The sequence below is a fragment of the Saccoglossus kowalevskii genome, chromosome 8 (genome assembly GCF_978046115.1).
Source record: "Saccoglossus kowalevskii chromosome 8, keSacKowa6.1, whole genome shotgun sequence".
Classification (NCBI taxonomy): Eukaryota; Metazoa; Hemichordata; class Enteropneusta; family Harrimaniidae; genus Saccoglossus; species Saccoglossus kowalevskii.
In genome coordinates this window covers 18,655,168-18,675,774 of record NC_140648.1, presented here as the reverse complement: position 1 = coordinate 18,675,774, position 20,607 = coordinate 18,655,168, and the positions used below count along the sequence as shown (strand labels likewise).

The 20,607-nt window shown below is 36.2% G+C and overlaps 2 protein-coding genes across 2 annotated transcripts; one reads left to right on the top strand and one right to left on the bottom strand.

Annotated features, from left to right (window-relative positions):
* Nucleotides 1-362: 362 nt before the first annotated feature.
* Nucleotides 363-8,213, bottom strand: LOC100371457 (uncharacterized). Its single transcript, XM_002733227.4, has 6 exons — nt 8,094-8,213; nt 6,430-6,528; nt 4,335-4,481; nt 3,192-3,358; nt 1,219-1,300; nt 363-837 (listed from the first exon to the last, which is right to left on the bottom strand). The coding sequence occupies exons 1-6, from the start codon at nt 8,193-8,195 to the stop codon at nt 766-768; spliced, it is 669 nt and encodes a 222-aa protein (XP_002733273.2). The 5' UTR covers nt 8,196-8,213; the 3' UTR covers nt 363-765.
* A 5,513-nt stretch (nt 8,214-13,726) lies between these two features.
* LOC146739372 (uncharacterized) lies at nt 13,727-14,125 on the top strand. Its single transcript, XM_085502737.1, has one exon. The coding sequence runs from the start codon at nt 13,727-13,729 to the stop codon at nt 14,123-14,125; it is 399 nt and encodes a 132-aa protein (XP_085358863.1).
* The last annotated feature ends 6,482 nt before the right edge of the window (nt 14,126-20,607 follow it).

Sequence of the window (20,607 nt, the reverse complement as noted above, 5' to 3'; positions counted from 1 at the left end):
CGCCTCATTATATGATAGGATCAGGTGAGCAGATTTTTTAAATTACTCGTACTTATAGCTACCAATTTTGTAATTGTAAACTACTTTTACATTATCACGTCGACTCTCGCATAATACAGCAAATGACCTTTGAAATGTGAAATCCAAAACATGCGCCAGGCTATGTAAAAGCATTCTGTGTTTCCTACTGCAATATAGACTTACCCAGAGTGGACGTGGCCACAAATTAGTGCCATCGATATTCAAAAGCCAACTGTTCAGTCAAAACCCAAGCAGTTAACCAATTCACAACAGAGTTTGCAAAATGGCTGCCCAAATACTTCCTGTAATCGTCTGTCAAACATAAATGACTTGACATATACTTATCTCCACAAAACTATTATTCTTTTATTACCCAAAAATTGGAAATTGATTGGAAATAATCTTTAAGCCAATCACAAAATTCATGGTGACATCATCCTTCAAAATAATGTTATATTATTTCCTTATCTAATTGTATTACTTTACCAGTCTTATTTGGTATCCAAGTTGAGTTTTCTAGATATATGTACAAACACACATATTATGATAATATTACTACTGTGTTCTTTTGGATGATATTAATATGCAAACATTAAAATAATGGCTGTAACGATTAACTGACAAAAAGGTTTCACAAAGGCATGTGAGATAAAAGCTTGTTATTGAATGGCAACTATGCAATGGATATCCAATCTCCATGTGTGTTCATTGTTTATAAAGACGATTCAACAGCTTGACTTGCTTCTATCCTTGATTAAGTCGTTCAAGTGTTTTTCGTAACCCAGCAGGTGCTAAATCGAGGGGGGATTTCTCCTCCTGCAATAAAAACATCAAAATACCATCAAAATATCAATTTCTGGTCGCAAATATTTAATCGGTTTACGACATTTGACCTTTTAACAGTACAGTCATCTTTTGACATCTTTCTTTCAAACTGCATAATTTCTTTCAGAATTTTTCAAAAATGTTCATCAAAACCTGTAGCCAATAATAAATGACGTCCATTTGGTACAAAATTAATAAAGAAATTATAGAAAATACATAAAAAATATGCAAAATGTTGGACCAAAATTTCGACGGGAAACCATTTGATGCTCAAAAGAATAAATAGTTCAGAAAAGTCTCAGACTGAAAGAATGGATTCAAAGAGCCACGTGATTTTCAAATCAGCCATCTTTTCTGCAGACTAATATATACCTTATTAAGTGTGTACAGACTTGCTCCATGTTCTAGTAATAGTTTAGCTTCGTCTGTTCTGTTTTCTTCACATGCTAAATGTCTGTCAAACAAACATAGTAGAATTTTTTTTTTAGATCTCTGCAGGCATTTATAAAATGATATGGCATGCTAGTGGTGTGATATGCCATGAAGGTCGAGTAAATTGAAGAAGCCTCATGAGGAAGCTGATCATAAATTCGCAAGACAGACATGTGCAATAAGTTATCACAGATTGTTTTTAATAGCGTTGTTGCTTAATTGCAAAGCATGTAATACACGTGTTCTGCGTGTTCAAGTATGGTGATAATCTCGCTCATTTCTTTTCACATAAACAAACCCAAACATCCATTTCATTCTGTGATGCTATTACCTAGAAATACCTTCAAATGATGCATACTGAATGGAATCAATTTCAAATGCTTGCAAAGTGCGAGAGTTTGCTTCTCATGAAATCTTCATCTCATATCATTGTGTATGGTTATGAAAGTTACATAACCTTATCTTATAAATCAATGATTTTAGTAATGCATTAAAATTTATATTGCTTGGTTACAACTGAACAATGTGGGCAAACTCCTAAATTCGTCACATTCTTCCATTCCTACAAAATGAGACAGTTGCTGCTATTCCATAATACAGTATAGGGTTCAATTATCACCTGGGTTTTATTTTCACCGATAGCTAAATGTGCTAAACTTAAACCCAGTGAAACCCCCTGCACTAAAATTGGAGAGAATAATTCTCCTTTGACAATAAATCTCTACGTGACAAAATACTCTGACTTGTTATGCGCACTGAGGATTAGAATGTTTCGCTTATGGGTTCATGATTGTACTCGTTGAATTCACAAAAAAAAGAATGCATTTATGGAAGTTCATACCCACTATGAATTAATTGCATTGTGGCAATTTAGGGACTATATTATTTTATGTGTCAGAACACGGTTATTTCAGAAGCATAATTTTCTAATGGTTTTATATGTCACCTGACCACCCAAGTGTATTGATATGTAAAAAGTGGTGGTGCTCAAAATGACAAATGAACAATAAGTCAAGTGTGAAAGCTCCCTGTTTTTTCTATGCTTTGGGTGTTTCTGAGCCAATACATTTGAGTATCACTGTTGTCTCTCCTGACTTTTTTTTTTGTATGTGCAAATTGCAAGTGCTAGTGATGACACATAGTGCATTTTGCCACAGAAGTCATATTCATGTTTGGGACTACATGATAGGGAAGTGTGGCTATCTCTCTGTCAAATGGCAATTTGTAATGCGCTTTCCTGTAATGCGTCAACCAGGCCCGGTCGAACACAAGCACCTGCGGACCTTAACCAAGGTTCCCCCAAAGTCGCACTCATTAGTGAATGAGTCTCGGCCAGTGGAATTGGCCTTCCCATTGAGTCTGTGGCACACTCACCCAGGGTAGGGGTCGACCCTTTGATGTTCAGCCTAAGGTAGGATTTGAACTTGGGTCTACCGCTCATGAGTCTGATGCGACAACCAATATGCTACCAGTGACCAATACAAAATATGATTCAAAGTTTGTATGATTCAGTACATCACATTTTGATAAATGTTTCACCAAAAATTTTGAAGTATTCTAAAGGTCAAGTTCATGTGAATATAATTCAAACACAAACACAGTCACAATCAGTGTACCCGCTAAGTCGATATGACATGCCACTGTCACTTAAAATAAAGAAAATTAGGGGCCACAATATTTTTGTTTGCACCTTAAATCACATGTACAGTCATCACATACAACTTGTTTTTTTTTGAAGACAAACCTCTCCAGCATTTAAGTTGACTCCTCTTGATTTTAAGGGGATTCTATTTAGACTCAGGATTCTTACAAAATCTATCCTTTTAAGAGGGCACACTGTACAAAATAAAATCCTGAACCTGAATTGGTATTAATTATGCTAAAACAGTCTCATAGAATTTGTCATAACTTACATTGGTGTATTTCCTTCACAATCCACTGCTTCAACTTCAGCGTTATTTTTAATTAACAAATCAATGATCTTATAATTCCCCTTGGAAGCTGCTCGATGCAAGGGTGTGGCACTCAACTTGTCAAACCTGTTTGGATCGGCACCATGATCAAGTAGCAGTTCTGTAATCTGTGTTAAATAAATCTTTTTATTGAAAGAACCCTGGTATAATTTACATTACTGTATGGTATATACTAGATGCAGCTTGTACTGTATTGACAAGATATCAGAGTCAGAGATGACCAACCATTTCTATACATATGTTTTCAGCATCTTAGGCCAAGTCATGTGTTTTCAGCGTCTTAGGGGGTTACCAAGCCATGAGTTTTCAGCATCTTAGGGGGTTACCAAGCCATGAGTTTTCAAAATTTTAGGGGGTTACCAAGCCATGAGTTTTCAAAATCTTAGGTGGTTACCATTTGTAGGATTCTCTACAAAATTCATATGCAACGCAATGTGAATGCAACTTTTTGGTTTTCTTGTTCAGCCTTCAGATTCCACCCTGCTCAATTTGATTCTAGTACTGCAACTGCATATTTGAGTGAACATTTATATTTACTTTCTAGGTTAATGATTATGCTAACTGATGGCGACTCTAAAAAGATTGTAAATTATACCGATCAAAAGCACACATTTGTATTCGTCATGATGCAGCCAATTGTTGTGACAGAGTGACAGCTTTTATCTTATATAACTGAATCCAGTTTCCAAACTATTGCGTAGTTCATGTGGCTTTTGGGTACATAATATGAGATCACCATTGTTGTTAAAGTCTATCTGGTACTTCCCTTTTAGCGACTGTATAGCAACTGTGAATATCAAAAAACTGTGTAATTAAGGTTGATGACTGTTTGCTCATTTATTCCAATGCCATGTTTGTATATAATGGTCTATACTGTGAGTCCTGGATTGAAACAATTACTCTTAAACTCTGTCTTAGAAGATGCATCCATAATAGAAGCTTCACCAATTCTTTGTGAACCAATAAGAACAAAAAATTAACGATTTCTCATACGTGTTGTTGCACTCATAGAAGCTGCATCCCCTCTGTTGCATTGGATTATTTTAATTTTAAGCTGTGGCTTCTAATACAGATATTACTTACATCAATTCTATCTCTGGATGCTGCGTAATGCAATGGTACTTGGCCGGTCTGATTGACAGCATTCACCTTCGCGCCTCTACCAAGTAATGCCACTACAATGTCATACCTCCCAGCTGATGCTGCAATGTGTAGAGGGGTCCACTCAGACTAGAGAAATCAAACAAGATATTTGTAGTAGAAAGCAATACAACATGTGTAGTAAAGGCTTAAATTAATGTAAAAACACTCATTATTATTGCACTGTGATTTGCACTGTGTTATCATCATGAAACTGTTCATGTGCACATTATTCAACCTATTTGTACATTGCACACATTTGAAAGCAATAAGGCAGGCAGTGAGTGGTGACCATGTCTTGATGGTTGTACAGATGTACAGATGCCTTCACCACATCATTTTTTAAATTTATTTTGTCTGTACCTGCAGTCATCAATAAATTAGTATCTACATGTATATTCTTAAAAGGTGAGATTTGCTACATGCACATTTATAATTATTACTGAAAACGGCAAGATTAATTTTGGAAAAAACAGTAATGTTTGGCCTATTATATTGATTATATATGACCAATATAAATCACCACCAATATCAGAGGTTTTTATGACATCATAGCTTCACATGTCACCTTAATGTAATCTTCTACTAACTAGTAAATTAATTTTAACAATGGTGGTGGTGGTGGTGATTTAGAATAACAATAATGACCCCCTGACAGTGACCTAGTGAATTCAGCAATGGGTCTAGAAGTGACAATGTGTTTCATCTCATACATTATCTTGCCATAGAACTATTTCCTCATCCAATATGGTACTGTTCAAATAGTATCCACTTATTCTTCTCAGTACATGGAAGTATAAACATTAATTTGGTAAATCTCCAACTTGTTTCTGAAAAAATTACTTCCTTACAAATTTTTAACATACTGGTAATTATGTTTTGGCTTGGCAGTGTTTTTCACCATTGTCGTCCCCACAATCACCAGATGTACAATTCAATGTCCCATTGAGTAGTAATAAATTGATAACATATAGGCCTATTTAAATGATACAATACATGACTTACAAATAACCAAACCATTCTAGTTTATAACTTTCTCTCATCGCTCATAATAAATTAGATCACTTTTCCCAGCTTGACTGCGGATTGTTTAATTATTCATGCTCCAATGCTGTGCAAGTACTCTACTGATAGTCATAACATTACCGTCCCTACTACATGTCTAAAGGCATGTACTGTAAAGGCATTAATTTTTCACTGGGTTTTAATTTTACTATTTTTGCAAACATAAAATAACAATTAATAATTTTCTAGTTTCACTTGCAAATAAATGAATTTAAAACCCAGTGAATATGCTCAAAATATGAAAACAGTGAACATTAAATTGCAGTTAAAATTAATGCATTTACAGTACCTCAATTACCAGAAAATTGGGATGACAATCATACTATGAAGTAATGTTGACATTTTGTGGTTTTCAGGTCAGCGAGAGTTGTGAGAATTCTGTGAACCACTTTAATATCGCTAAAAAAAAAGACTTTTGAATTTCAATTTCACAAGTCAGTCAGACGTAGAAATGTGTTGAAGATTCATAAAAGAAAAATTTTCTGTCTTTTTCAATCAAATTGCAGAACAGAAGTACATCTATCAGTAAATCCACCATGTATCATGTCATCAATTAAATTCGAAAGAAATCAGCCAAAAAAATGTTGATAACATGAAATGTTTTTTTTTTCTTAGGGGGGGAGGGGGGCAGATATAGCATACAGAAACAAACTGATGTGCATACATATACCATTATAGTCTGTCTTTGCATGACATTTGAAATGACATAAGACAGAGCACTGAACTCAAAATGTAAGTACCACAGAGCCTAAAAGAAGACAGAAACAACTGAAATAACCCACCAACATTATGCACTGGAAGAAATTTATCATTGACTACACCCTCATATTTGCATCCCTACACACAATTCATCACTAAAGATCATGACAAATAGAAAGGTGTATCATTCTCATTATAATATACATTTGTAATATAAAATGAAATATTTATTTTTATTTTTATACAAAAATGTATTCATCTATTATAAACTCACATCATCTCTTTCATCCACTGGTACTCCCAAATTGAGAAGGTACTCTGATATGTCCTTATGACCGGCTGAGACAGACCAATGTAGCGGCATACGATTTGACTGCAATAGACAGATGAAAGTTTTACATTATTGGAAGAATAAATGCATCACCTACAAGTTTCCATGACAACCATATGATTCAGCCTTAAATTCAAAACCCATCATCAGACTGTACACAATGAAAAATGTGCAAAGCAAACAAATTAGCTTTAATATAAATAAAAGTTTATTTAAATATATATATATTTTTATTTTCTCAAGGTAATCTACTATCGATTTTAGTCTGAAATAACATCATATTTTTGAAACAAATATGTTTATATCGTACATGTATTTTAATTTTACTAAATTTTTGGTTTTATTATTTTATATCTTACTAAAACCACAGTTGTTTAACTATTGTAAATCGTTTAATTTTCACTTCTAGAAATTTTAGTGATTTCAGGATATTATTTGTGAAAGCAAAAATTCACAAAAGTCACTTAAAACCCCAATGATACAATGCTACAAAACTATCTGATTTTCACTGATTCTAGAAAATGTGTTCAAGATAAATTCCACCTTGTGGCCTTTCATGATTACAAAAACTTATACAAAAAACAGCCAGCAAATAAATAATAAAATAAAATAACAGAAATGAAAACAGAAATAATTATAAACATATTGGCAAAAAATGATCAGATTGGCTTCTGGGCTGAACTTTCTATTGTTTAATGGGTCTGTTGATTCTCTCACAATAGTCTGAAAATGTTGCTTAGATTTTGCCTCTGTCTGTGGGTGACTCATTCTCTCAGCAACGACTGGAACATACTGAATCGGTCTCTGCCACAGACCAATTTGAATATTCTTGTATTCTTAATGTGCACCTGCGGTGAACGCTTAAACATCTTAGTGATACTCAAAAAAAGTAGAAATACAAACAGATCATTATGACTTCACTTAACAGAAAACATTTCTTTTGCTTAGTTTTTTGTTTTATTTGGATTGTTTTGACAGAATTACATTACTACCGTAATCCCAATTGATGACAGATGTGTTTTTGCACAAGCCAGGAAATAGTTGCCACAGAGACCAAAGTTTGACTACGCCATTCTTTTGGAGATGTTTGAATAAATTTACTTGGCTAATATAAGCACAATCCAAACTAAAACCGTTGCTACTCATACACAAATATACCACAATGCAGTGCACCAATGACGTCATTGTAAAGATGCCTCTCCTCCCAAACTAAACATCCTGCATCTGTCCCAACAATCTAAGAAACATTCCTTTACTATTGTAAAAAGAACTCAAGGATCCCTATCCTGAGACACTTACCAACGATACCAGAAATACAATTACAAGGTTCACTTCATGCTCCTGGATTTACTGATAATCTAAATGGCGATACCCAAGCCTATAATGTCCCGATCCCATAATAACCCACTTCTAGCAGTCAAAGCTCAAACAGCGTACCGGTATTATACTACATCTATATTACTTTTACGCTGTGTTATTGTAAACAAAACCACGTGTCCTGACCGAATGCAAAAAGGGCTATGTCATCACCTTATCGACAGAACTCCGGTAAACAACACAGAAGAAATCATTAAAAACCCAACTACGCGTCTCCTTAGACATTTTACCTGATCTTTCTTCGTTGCAAGGTTTTTGTTTGCGTTGATTTTCTGTCTCAAAAGCTCAAATTGGCCATTATAAGCCAACTGACACACTTCAATTTCCGACATTTTGAAGCGGTTTGTTTGCTTGGTATTTCTATTCGTCAACCCAACTCAAATAAAACAAATACTCTCCTGATCCCTTCACCTTTTTCTGTGTATTTCTGTTGGGGTTTTAACAAATATTTGTATATTCCATTTATTTCCATACGGTTTAACTATTTATGGAAAACAATTTGCAATAAAACCTCGAAATTTCAGTCGGATTTAATATTTATAAAAAACAAAATATACTTAAAACTTCTTGGTAGAGGGCGCTCTTACAGTAGCCACAAAAATAAACAGAAAACCGGGTGCGAACTTTGAACCATTGTATTATTTCTCCCAATAAAATATTGGCATAACAAATACGAGCATTTTAAACGGCTGATCTTCATATTCTTGACATTTTGGTTGATTGGTAATTATTTTTTACAGTGAATGTGTATCTACATAAGCGCTCTATACGCACTGAAGACTTTTCACATCTCACTTTTAGTGTATAACGTGCCATACTTTTCAACCAACTGGGCCAGTCACTATTTTTCTTCTGGTATAATCTTTTTTGGTAATTTTGAACCATGTGGACATAATTTCTTATGGGACACAGGTATTGATAAAACAATTTGGGAAAATATGTGCGCATAGCATAGCAATTACACAAACCACTGGGACACTACTTGCTTCACGATTCAAGAAAATTGTTTCTGCTGTTAGATTTCTCATTTCTTGATTGCATTTTGGGAAAGTTGTAAACTCCGGAACTTTTCTGGCAACGAAATTCTCTCGCTACCTAGTTATGGACATTCAGGTATCCCGAAATGCAACTGGACGCATAGAATAGCCCAGCCGTGGCAATTTTGTAATTCCTTTTTTAAATCTTGGTCCGACGAGAAATTTTGCACCAAAGCGAGAGATTCTACAAACTCGTTCTACGAAATTATCACATAGAACAATAAAATTGCCACGACTGGACCAGTCTACTACACGTAGTTACTATTACACATAGTTAACGCATGGAGTATGTATACCCACACTACAATACACTACCGACTGTTGAGATTGGTTTATGAGAAATTAAGTGCTGAATATGAATATGAATGTAAGCGCCACTCTACTTTAAATATATACAATTTATATTTTTGGAAGTGTTCTGAAAGTGACAATTTACATAATTATTTGCAAAGTAGGAATATTCTAATAAGGAAACATATTTATATTCATAGAATTTCCGCAGCAATCGTCCGTGTATCTGTCTATATGACACCCCAACGCCAAGCTCGCCATAGACTACTGTTTATGTTCTGAGTGGAAGACTGCTTTCTGGCTTTGAGCTTTAAATTTCGAATTCCCTCTTTGAATTTCCCACATGAAATTAAGCGGTTTAGCTGCTGACGTGTGAACTGTGCTCAGCTCCCAAAAGAAATTGTCACTATAACGATTACTTCCGTTGGTTATGATTTCGAGACTGTGCACACTGTTCCGAACGCGCAATGACGCAATGACGTCAAAGTCACGTGGTATTGCGGCATTGTCGGAAAACGTTCCGTGCGTTTGATGACGACATGACAATGAGAGTGATAGAATGTTTGATCAGAGTTCCAAATTTTAGTCTTGGCTTGTACTACAAGTGTTGGGTATTCAATACATCTTTACAGTCAAACAATCCCTGCATTAATTCGTATCAGTATGACGAAGAAATCAGAGAGGACGGTAAGTAGTAATACAATGGCGCCCTCGGGCGGTGTGGATACATTTTCGTATGTTTTTTGTTTTTATACGTTGTTTTCATAGATTCGTAACTTTCTCACCGGATGTAGGGCATGTTTTTATGTCTAGCGTTCATCTCAAAACACACACAAAGTGCAACGCGTTTAAATCAAGAATTCGTGTGTTCTATTCATTTCAGATGTTAGTTGTGACGTCAGTATTTTGGGCTGTTACGAATATTTTTATGAAGAAAGGTAAAAATCACTGGGATGTCTACGTATTTTTAACCGATGATAATATGCTGTTGATTCAGAAACCCCACGATGTAAGTATCTTTACAAATATCTTATCTCGTTGAATGTCGTGATTTGTCACGTGTGTTTATTATGGAAGTCGGAGACAACAATCCCCCGCCCCTCGTTGGTTGATTTATGTTTCCCATGTACATACACATCGCTTTTGAAATTCAAACGTTTATTTGTCTTTTTTATTTTTTTCGCCAAAGCGTAATGACTGGAGCGAGATTAAACCCAAACGCGTGACCATTGTAAGAAGTAAAAGTAACCGCGAACTGGAAATGGAGATAAAAGGAAAATCCGTAAGTTTGTAATCTGTAACACATTTTTTTTGTTTTCAATCGTACATTGCAGTGTCGATTTTGTCCATTTTATCGCGTTGTTTGTGTTATTGTATATATCTTGCCCAGTCCTTGTATCTTGCCATGGGACGTGTAGGGACTGTTGAACATTTCAAACAACAAACCGATGTACTGACCCGCGATGTATCCAGTCTCACCGAATGTCGTGTACAATTTATACATGGTTGTCCCGTCACCACCCAAGAATCACATGCGCCAGTTAACGCATATCGATCAATTGACGAATGATTATATTTGAATTGATTGACATTTTAAAAACTTTTTCTTCAGATGAATCTTGAGTTTGAGACACCCTTAGAAAAAGTCGAATTTGAGGGACGAATTAACAAGATGAAAAAGACAAAAGGTAACAAATGTTCTTCAATCTAATGTAAAACGTGTTTATATTTACTTAAAGTAAGCATGTGATGTTGTCAACTGTTTGTACAACAGGTGTTGTTATTTACTTGGTGTTATTGTTTCATTTCGTTGGTTTTTATATATACGGGCATTTTATTCAGTCATGTTTTATCAGATATGAGATGGTGAAATAGCGTTATAAAACGTGATTATCTTGATACAAATTACATGTTTTTCTTTTCAGTTGAAAACCTGTGGTTACGTGATGAATTCCCGGATTTCGCACTGGATGGCTTATTCACGGAAAAGAAGAAGAAGAAACCTTCCGCGTGGAAGAGATTTCTTTCATATTTTAAATGATTTTTTTTTCAATATATAAATAAAGAGCACGTTTTTTTAATTGAAATATTCCATTTGCGGTTGTTATTCACTGTGCTATTGTAAAATGAGTTTTATTTACCCCCACCAAATGCATACGAATCACCCGACACATCAATCGATCCAATAAAGTTTTCCCTTCCCTATCAAAAAAAAAATAAGTATTCATTCAATCTGCCCTGGGCGGTGGTGATGGGGAAGGGGATCTGGCTGAATTTGGCTCCGTTGAGTTGTGGAATGAACTGATTTGTGGACGGCTGTTTTTTTAGACAGGGAATATTGAATTTCTGTAACCTGGTTTACTGCACTGAAATACTCGCATATACATGGGCTTTAGTTAGCTTTGATAAATAATATTGAATATTAAATGAATTGAGCTGTGGATATATGTTGCCTCCCTCACTGTGCCAACGTTCTTTTAGACAGAGGTAAAATAAATCTCTCTAACGAGGTGTACTGCGCAGACGCACATACATAGACACGGTTAGCTTTAATAAATAATATTAAGGATTGAATAAACGGGCGGGAACCAAATCAATGACTAAATGTTAACGAAATAACGTTTTAGACTCAATTGCATGGACAAAATTGAACCCATACTCGGCTTTATCACATAAAATGCGATGTGAAGACTAACGGTCGAGAAGTCGCCATCGTAGAATCCAGTGGCCGATCTAGAGGGGGGGGGGTTCTTGGAGTCCGGACCCCCCCCCCTTAAAAAATGTATTCGATTTGTTTTTGTATAATATAAAAAAATCATTAACTTAGTCTGGCGATTTTAAAGTTTAGACCCGGGGCCCCATAAAAAAATCCTGTATTCGCCCCTGAAATCGGTTACGTGATAGGTACTGTAGAAAATTATAACGCACACTATTATTGGAAATAACACATAAAATCATCAGTGAGATGCCGCCAGAGAGAGGTATTTGACATGATTTCGCCAAGGGCTCCGGTAAGTTGTCATCTGGCACCATAATCCCCGAGGTTCGCTTGACAAATCTGGATTTCAATGGATGGCGCCCTCAATAAACGGGACTCTATGAACCCAGCGGTCACTTTTTCTCACTTGATTGCAACGTCGGTATATATAGCGTATATGCTATGCTACGAATTGATACCAATCACACAAAAAATGTTTTATTAAAAACTAAAAATCGGAGAAAAAATATCGATAGTTACAGCTATTACCGCTTTGAAGCAAAGTAAACAAACTAATAAATAAATAAAAAAAAAATACAAAGAGGTTATTATTTTTTTAGGTGAGGGTCTACCTGATATTTTTTAGGACCCGTTCGGACACAGTCCAAAGACGGGTACTTATGTTTTGACCCTTGTGCGTCCGTGCATTCGTGCTTCCGTGCGTGCGTGTGTGCGTCCGGACCTGTATCTTAGAAATGCCTGGACCAATCATAATCAAACTTCACACACACACATCATACATGATATTATATTATACATATGCACATCAATTTGTTTCACGATCTGATTCAAGATGGCCGAATGGCAGCTATTTTTGTGCTAACAAATCATCAAAATCAAGCATTTCTCGGCTGTTTACAGATGGATTTTGTTCAAACTTGACATACACATTAGACATTATTGGACCTTGATGCACGTCATTTTATTTTTCAGATCAGATGAAAATAGCTGACTTGCGGCCATTTTGTTTTAATGAGTGGGCTTCTAGACCCATATCTCTGACTTGTTGTGACTGTTCAAATTTTTCAATATTCATTATACATCATGCCATACAGATATACAGATATTGGTTTGACGATCCTATTCAAAATGGCCGAATGGTGGCCATTTTTGTGCTAAAAAAATCATTAAATATTAAGCATTTCTTGCATTTATGGATGGATTTTGTTCAAACTTGGTACATACATTAGACATTACGGGTTCCTGATGCACGTCATTTTATTTTTCAGATCAGATTCAAAATGGTTGACTGGCGGTCATTTTGTTTTAATGAATGGGCTTCTATACCCATGTGATAACTTTGTATCTATATTTAGTACGCTAGATGTTCTTTTGTTAGTGGTCACATGACCACCTTGGAGTTTGTAATGGCGGCAAAGCTTGCCAAGTTGTAGTCTGCAGTTCCACAGAATAAAACTGAGTTAACGTGTTAATTGCCGTTTTTCCTGTGTGGATCTTTGCGGTGGTGGATAGGCAAACACTCGGTTACTACATAAATGGCGACGAGGATAACAGGAATGACCTTAAGGTGAAAAATCGAAATTTTTTTTCCACGGACGGTTGTTGTACTGCAGACTATGTGTCAAAAAGGCCCAGCTGTGTGCTTCGTAAATTTGATGGTTACTGCATTTTCTGTGTGAAATACTACAACAGGAGGTATCGGACTTCGTGACTGTATAACTACAACTCTGTGTGAGTTAAAATAGTAAGTGAGTATCTAAGAATTATTCACGTGAACTTCCGTTGCTAAAACGAGATACCTAATTACGTATTCAGAATGGCGCTAATCGGAAACGTTAGCGAATTCGACCCAGAACTTGAGTCATGGACGGAATACAGTGAAAGATTGGAACATTATTTCGTAGCTAACAAAATAGTAGAGCCAGACGTGAAGAGATCTGTGTTAATTGCCATAATAGGTCCTAAGGCGTACAAACTTTTGCGAAATTTGTGCAAACCAAAAGAACCAGGCAAGTTATCGTTCACTGAGTTGTGCGAGCTGTTAACCAAGCATCACGACCCGAAACCGTCAGAAACTGTTGCACGACTGAAATTTCACAAACGCAACCGACGAAATGGTGAAAATATAGCTGATTATGTGGCTTCCTTGAAATCGTTAACAGAACACTGTAATTTTAACTCTCTGTCTGAAGAACCCCTAGCTGCGGTTCCGTAGCTCTTTGGTGCGACCTACAATCGAATTTCGCCCTAACAATTTCATTTGGACGTCTTTTTTTTAATTTTGTTGTTGTACGTCGAACATAGAGCTACGGGATCTATCACCGTTTAAAAACAGAAATCTGGCATACGTAAATTAAATCGCCTTTGCTTTCGATTACGATGGTGTGACATACCTTTATTGTGAATTGATAGCTGGATGAATAACATACAAACTTTTGTTTGCAATTTGTGTTTATAAATAAGCAATAATTTGTGATATTTTACAATTACCGCGGAAACCAAGCAAATTACGAGAAAACGACAGCCATTGACATCCCACACTCCCTAGCGCAGAATAAATGTAATCTCGTTTGGCGGTCATGTGATACAGTGGTGGAAGAATAAAACTCACTCTTCCCGTTATTCTAATTGTTCCAACAAAGCAATCACATACAGTATTTATAATTGTATGATTTTTGTTTAATAATAGAAACTAGTTGCATAAACGCAATTTATCTACTGATTTCGGTCACGTGGTACAAAATTATAGGTCTCGCGTAATTTGCTATAGGTCTCGCGTAACTCTGTAGTCCAAAATGGCGTCTTCCGTCTTGTTATTTTTCTGCGACTCTGTGTACGGTAAATAAAGTCATTTTTTTATGACCACCGTCATCATTTCACAGCGCAAATAGGTTCTGGTCATTGTTTGGAAGTAAATAAACATAGTGAGTACTTTCGAAGGTCTTAAAATGTGATTTTCGCGACGACCAAATTTGGCATGTGGATTTTAACCGGTATTCAGTCGCACAAGGCCCCATAGCCCTATGGGCCGGCCAGAGTCAGTCACGTAAATAATGCGGTCGGCAACATAGGGCTATGATTCCACAGCTAAAGAACCCCAGGATCAGATGCTACGTGATCAATTAATAGTTGGTATTAATGATGAGCGCATACAATCTAAACTGCTGTCCATTGAGCCAAAAACAGGAGAAATTGTGTCATTCAAAAGAGTTTATGAATTGGCAATAGCTGCAGAATGCGCAAAGAAAGATGTATCCGATATGAAGGACTCCCCTACCATACATAAAACCTATACAACGATAGCAAAACCATGTTGGAGGTGTGATGGTAATCACCAACCATACATCTGTACCTATAAGGACAAGACTTGCTACAATTGTCAACAGAAAGGACATATTTCGCGTAAGTGCAGGAATGAAAAGCGTCCAAATCAAGAAGCAGACACTACAAAAACATTTCGTGGGAGAGGTCGTGGACGAAGCTATACTGGCAGCAGAAAACAAGTCAAGTCAACAACTAAAGGTGGTAGTACTCACCAAGTTGAAAACATTGACAATGAGGTTTTGGAGGGAAATGATTTTGATGAAGATGACTATTATAGTTTTAATGAGATCAATTATTGTGAAGGAAATCTCAATAGAGCTAATCTGGGTAGAGTTGATCCTTTTATGTGTAAAATGAATATTGAAGGTCAATCAGTTGATTTAGAAATTGATACAGGTGCAAGCTTTACTTTGTTAAATGCACAGGAATTTAAAAAATTATGTAGATTTAACCCAGAATTAAGGCAGGGGTTGCAGAAAGTTGATGTAATTTTGAAGACTTACACTGGTGAAACACTGGATGTCGATGGTGTCGTTAAGGTGGAGGTTGATTATAATGGTCAACACTTCACATTACCGGTGATTGTTGTATCAGGTACAGGGCAGAATTTGCTAGGTAGAAATTGGCTTGAAATTATTCAGTTAGACTGGAAAAAATTGGTACACCAAGTCAAGGTAGAGTCTAGTGATCATGATAGTTACTTGCATAGGGTAAAACAGAAGTATAATGATGTTTTTACACCAGGTTTGGGTAGTTATAATGGAGATAGTGCCAAGATTTATGTAAAGAGTGATGTGAAACCTAAATTTTTTAAGGCACGTCCCTTAGCTTTTGCGCTGAGAGAAGCCACTGATTCAGAGTTAGACAGGCTTGTAGAGAATGGTACTCTCACACCAGTACAGAATTCTGAGTGGGCAACACCTATTGTGGTAGTGTCAAAACCATCTGGGGGTGTTCGCATTTGTGGGGATTATAAAGTTACTATTAATCCTGTAGCTGAATCTGACACATTCCCATTACCCAAGATTGATAGCTTACTTGCAAATTTGGCTGGTGGTAAAACCTTTACAAAATTGGATTTGAGTAATGCATATCAGCAAATGCTGCTGGAAGATGACTCCAAGAAATATTGTGTCATCAACACTCATCGTGGTTTGTTCATGTATAATAGAGTTCCTTATGGAGTGAAAATGGCTCCCGGAATTTTTCAACGACATATGTATAATTTGTTAAGAGATATACCACATGTTACTGTATATATAGATGATATACTCATTACAGGTGTCTCTGATCAAGAGCACAAAGAAAACCTTGAGAAAGTTTTGAAAAGATTGCATGATAAGGGTCTTAAGATTAAGTTTGATAAATGTTATTTTTTTAAACCAAGTGTAACCTATTTGGGTCATGAGATAGACTCAACGGGTCTCCATCCTTCTAAGGATAAGGTTAGGGCTTTTGTGGATGCACCAAGACCAACTGACGTCCACACATTGAAGTCTTTCTTAGGTGGAATCAATTTTTATGGGAAATTCCTCAAGAATTTGTCCTCAGTGTTGGCGCCCTTATATAAATTACTATGTAAGGGTGTGTCATGGCATTGGTCGCAGCCACAAGAGCAATCATTTAAAAACGCTAAGAAATTACTGATTTCAAGTGGTGTTCTTGTACACTATGACCCATATAAACATATTGTATTGTCATGTGATGCTTCGGCTTATGGCATTGGTGCGGTTTTAGCACATAGAAATGATGATGGTTCTGAGCATCCTATTGCTTTTGCCTCTAGAACCTTGAATGATGCTGAGAAAAACTATGCACAGATTGATAGAGAGAGTTTAGCTATCATGTTTGGAGTTAAACATTTTCATAATTATGTTTTTGGATTACATTTTACATTGGTCACTGACCATAAGCCTTTAGTTTCATTGTTTCACGAACACAAAGCCTTGCCTAGTATGGCCAGTGCTAGAGTGCAGCGTTGGGCAATAGCTCTTGCAGCGTACGATTATAATTTGGAATTCCGTAGAGGCCTAGATAATGGTAATGCTGATGCATTGAGTAGGTTACCATTGCCTAATAAACCAAAATCTGTACCAGTGCCTACAGATACAATTTTATTGCTAGAGCACTTGTCAGGCCAACCCATTAGCGCTGATCATATTAGAAAATGGACAGCTAGTGATCCACTTCATTCCAGAGTGCTGTCATTTGTTAAAAGGGGTTGGTCAAATGAATTTAAATCACAAGAGTTGAAACCATTTTATGTACGTAGACATGAGCTCAGTGTACAGGAAGGTTGCATATTGTGGGGTAATAGAGTGATTATTCCACCTGCTGGACTGCAGGGAATTTTAACAGAATTGCATGAGGCACATCCAGGCATCTCTGTAATGAAAGCTATAGCTAGATCATACGTTTGGTGGCCTCACATGGATCGTGATATTGAGAAAGCAGTTGAGAATTGTGAAATTTGTCAAATTCATAGAAGTAAACCTAGTAAGGCTCCATTACATTCCTGGCCTTATCCAGAAAAACCTTGGGAAAGGGTGCACATCGACTATGCAGGACCATTTTTAGGCAAAATGTTTTTGATTGTAATTGATGCATACTCAAAATGGTTGGAAGTGAAAGTCATGAATAATTCTACATCTACAGCAACTATTGCTGAATTGAAAGAGATATTTTGCACTCACGGCCTACCAGATATATTAGTTAGCGATAATGGTAGCCAATTCACAAGTGATGAATTCCAAAAATTCATGCTGTATAATGGTATTAAGCATGTGACCTGTGCACCATTTCATCCAAGTTCTAACGGTTTAGCCGAACGAGCAGTTCAGACTTTCAAAAATGGAGTGAAAAAAATGAAACAGGGAGACATTAAAACTAGAGTATTAAGATTTTTATTTAGATATCGTAGTTCTCCACATTGTGTAACTGGTGCTACACCAGCTAAGTTGTCTATGAATAGGGAACTGCGCACCCATTTGTCACTTGTTCACCCTGATTTTAGATCAAAGGTAATATCAAAACAGGCAACACAGAAATTGTATCATGACAAACATGTAAAATCACGAGTTTTTGATATTCATGATAATGTGCTAGTACTAAACTATAGTGGTAGAGGGAATAGATGGTTGCCAGGTGTTATTGTCGAAATTACTGGTCCTGTATCATACAAAATTCAATTGGGCGATGATAGAATTGTTAGAAGACATGTAGACCAGATTAGAATTAGGAAATTTGATAGTACTGTTAGTGAGACTAGGGTAAATGAGGAGTTACCAGAGATTCCAATTGTTAGTAAACAAGTTACTCCTTCATTAAGTATTCCAGTTTCTAACGAGGACTTAAATCCCAGTGTTGTTCTTGATACAAGTCCTAGTAACATTACTGATTGTAATCCTTGCCCAGATCACTCAATTATTCAGACTCCTCCAGATACCACTCCTAAAGATACAGTTAAACCAAAGATATCTAGCCCAGGTGTTATTACTACTAGGTCTGGACGCATTGTCCACAAACCAGATAAGTTGAACTTGTAATTCTGAGTTTATTAGTGTTTTGACTTTCCTCATTGTAAGCCATTTTAGGGGGAAGGGATGTGATAACTTTGTATCTATATTTAGTACGCTAGATGTTCTTTTGTTAGTGGTCACATGACCACCTTGGAGTTTGTAATGGCGGCAAAGCTTGCCAAGTTGTAGTCTGCAGTTCCACAGAATAAAACTGAGTTAACGTGTTAATTGCCGTTTTTCCTGTGTGGATCTTTGCGGTGGTGGATAGGCAAACACTCGGTTACTACAACCCATATTTCTGACTTGTTTTGACTGATTATGTTCAAACTTTAACTATTCATTATACATCATGTCATAGATATATACATGTATTTAAAATGGCTGATTTTGTTTTTAATTAATGCTGTTCCAGAGCAATATCTCTCAATACTCACTAGCCAAGATCACATGCGCCAGTTAACGCATATCGATCAATTGACGAATGATTATAATATTTGAATTTGAGGGACGAATTAACAAGATGAAAAAGACAAAAAGTAACAAATGTTCTTCAATCTAATGTAAAACGTGTAGTAAGCATGTGATGTTGTCAACTGTTTGTACAGCAGCTGTTGTTATTTACTTGGTGTTATTGTTTCATTTCGTTGGCTGTTATATACGAGTATTTTATTCAGTCACGTTTTATCAGACATGTGACGGTGAAATACTGTTATAAAACGTGGTTATATTGATAAAAAATACTTGTTTTTCTTTTCAGTTGAAAACCTGTGGTTACGTGATGAGTTCCCGGATTTTGCACTGGATGGCTTATTCACAGAGAAGAAGCAACCTTCCAGATGGAAGAGATTTTTTTCATATTTTAAATGAAGTGTTTTTTTATCTATATATATATAAAGACCGCGTTTTTTATTAAAATATTCGATTTGCGGTTGTTTTTCACTGTGCTATTAGAATAATAATAAGTCAATAAGTCCGTTCCAACTATGGGATGAGTTTTATGTAAAATAAATATCTCTACCGACAGAGGTACTAGTATAATGCTTTAATAAATAATATTAAGTAATTGAATAAACAAATGGAGACCAAATTTCACCGAAATTGCATGCACAAAAGTGGCCACACTGTAGGTTTTGTCACATAAAATGCAATGCGAAAACTAACGGTCGAGTAGTCGCCATCGTAAAATCGGTCACGTGATTGGTGCCGTGGAAAATTACGACGCATAGTATTATGGGAACGGCTCATACAATTATTAGTGAGAGGGCGTCAGTGAGACATATTTGACAAGATTTCGCCCAGGACCCAGGTAAGTTGTCATCTTTCACCATAATCACCGGGGTTCGCTTGATAAAACTGAATTTCAATGGATGGCGCCCCCTAGTAAACACGGTCGAACCCAACGGCCATCCATCTTTTTTATAATAAATAAATAAAAGTTATTATTTTTAAATGCGGGTCAACTTAATAATTACATTTTATCAGAGACTACTTAGACGGCTAATAACAGGAAGTACTGTTCCATTTCCTCACTGAATTCCCCGTTCAGTGCTCTGGATCGATTGTCTTCGATGCAGAAATAGCATTTACTAGTTCTAGCAATAATTTAATCTCCGAGCGCCGAGGGCTTCTGGTACCACATGCAGCGAGTTTACATCGTAAAATACTTCGGCAATTGACAACTGCTAGGTGGCGGTAACCATGGTCACGTTCTGGGGCTTCCGAGTCGTGACTAGATTATATTGTTTTAATAACCAATTAAGTGTATTATATTAATAACGTCATTTGTTGGCGTGACTAATGACTGAATTATGAAAACTTAACTAACAAGGCGGAATATATATGTTCGAAATTGTTT

Excerpts from the sequence above, each read along its gene's own strand:
- LOC100371457 (XM_002733227.4), bottom strand. The coding sequence starts at position 8,195 with ATGTCGGAAATTGAAGTGTGTCAGTTGGCTTATAATGGCCAATTTGAG. Across the intron at positions 4,482-6,429 it reads CAGTGGATGAAAGAGATGAT|TCTGAGTGGACCCCTCTACA; the intron begins GTGAGTTTATAA and ends TGATTTCTCTAG. Across the intron at positions 3,359-4,334 it reads CATCCAGAGATAGAATTGAT|ATTACAGAACTGCTACTTGA; the intron begins GTAAGTAATATC and ends TATTTAACACAG.
- LOC146739372 (XM_085502737.1), top strand. The coding sequence starts at position 13,727 with ATGGCGCTAATCGGAAACGTTAGCGAATTCGACCCAGAACTTGAGTCA.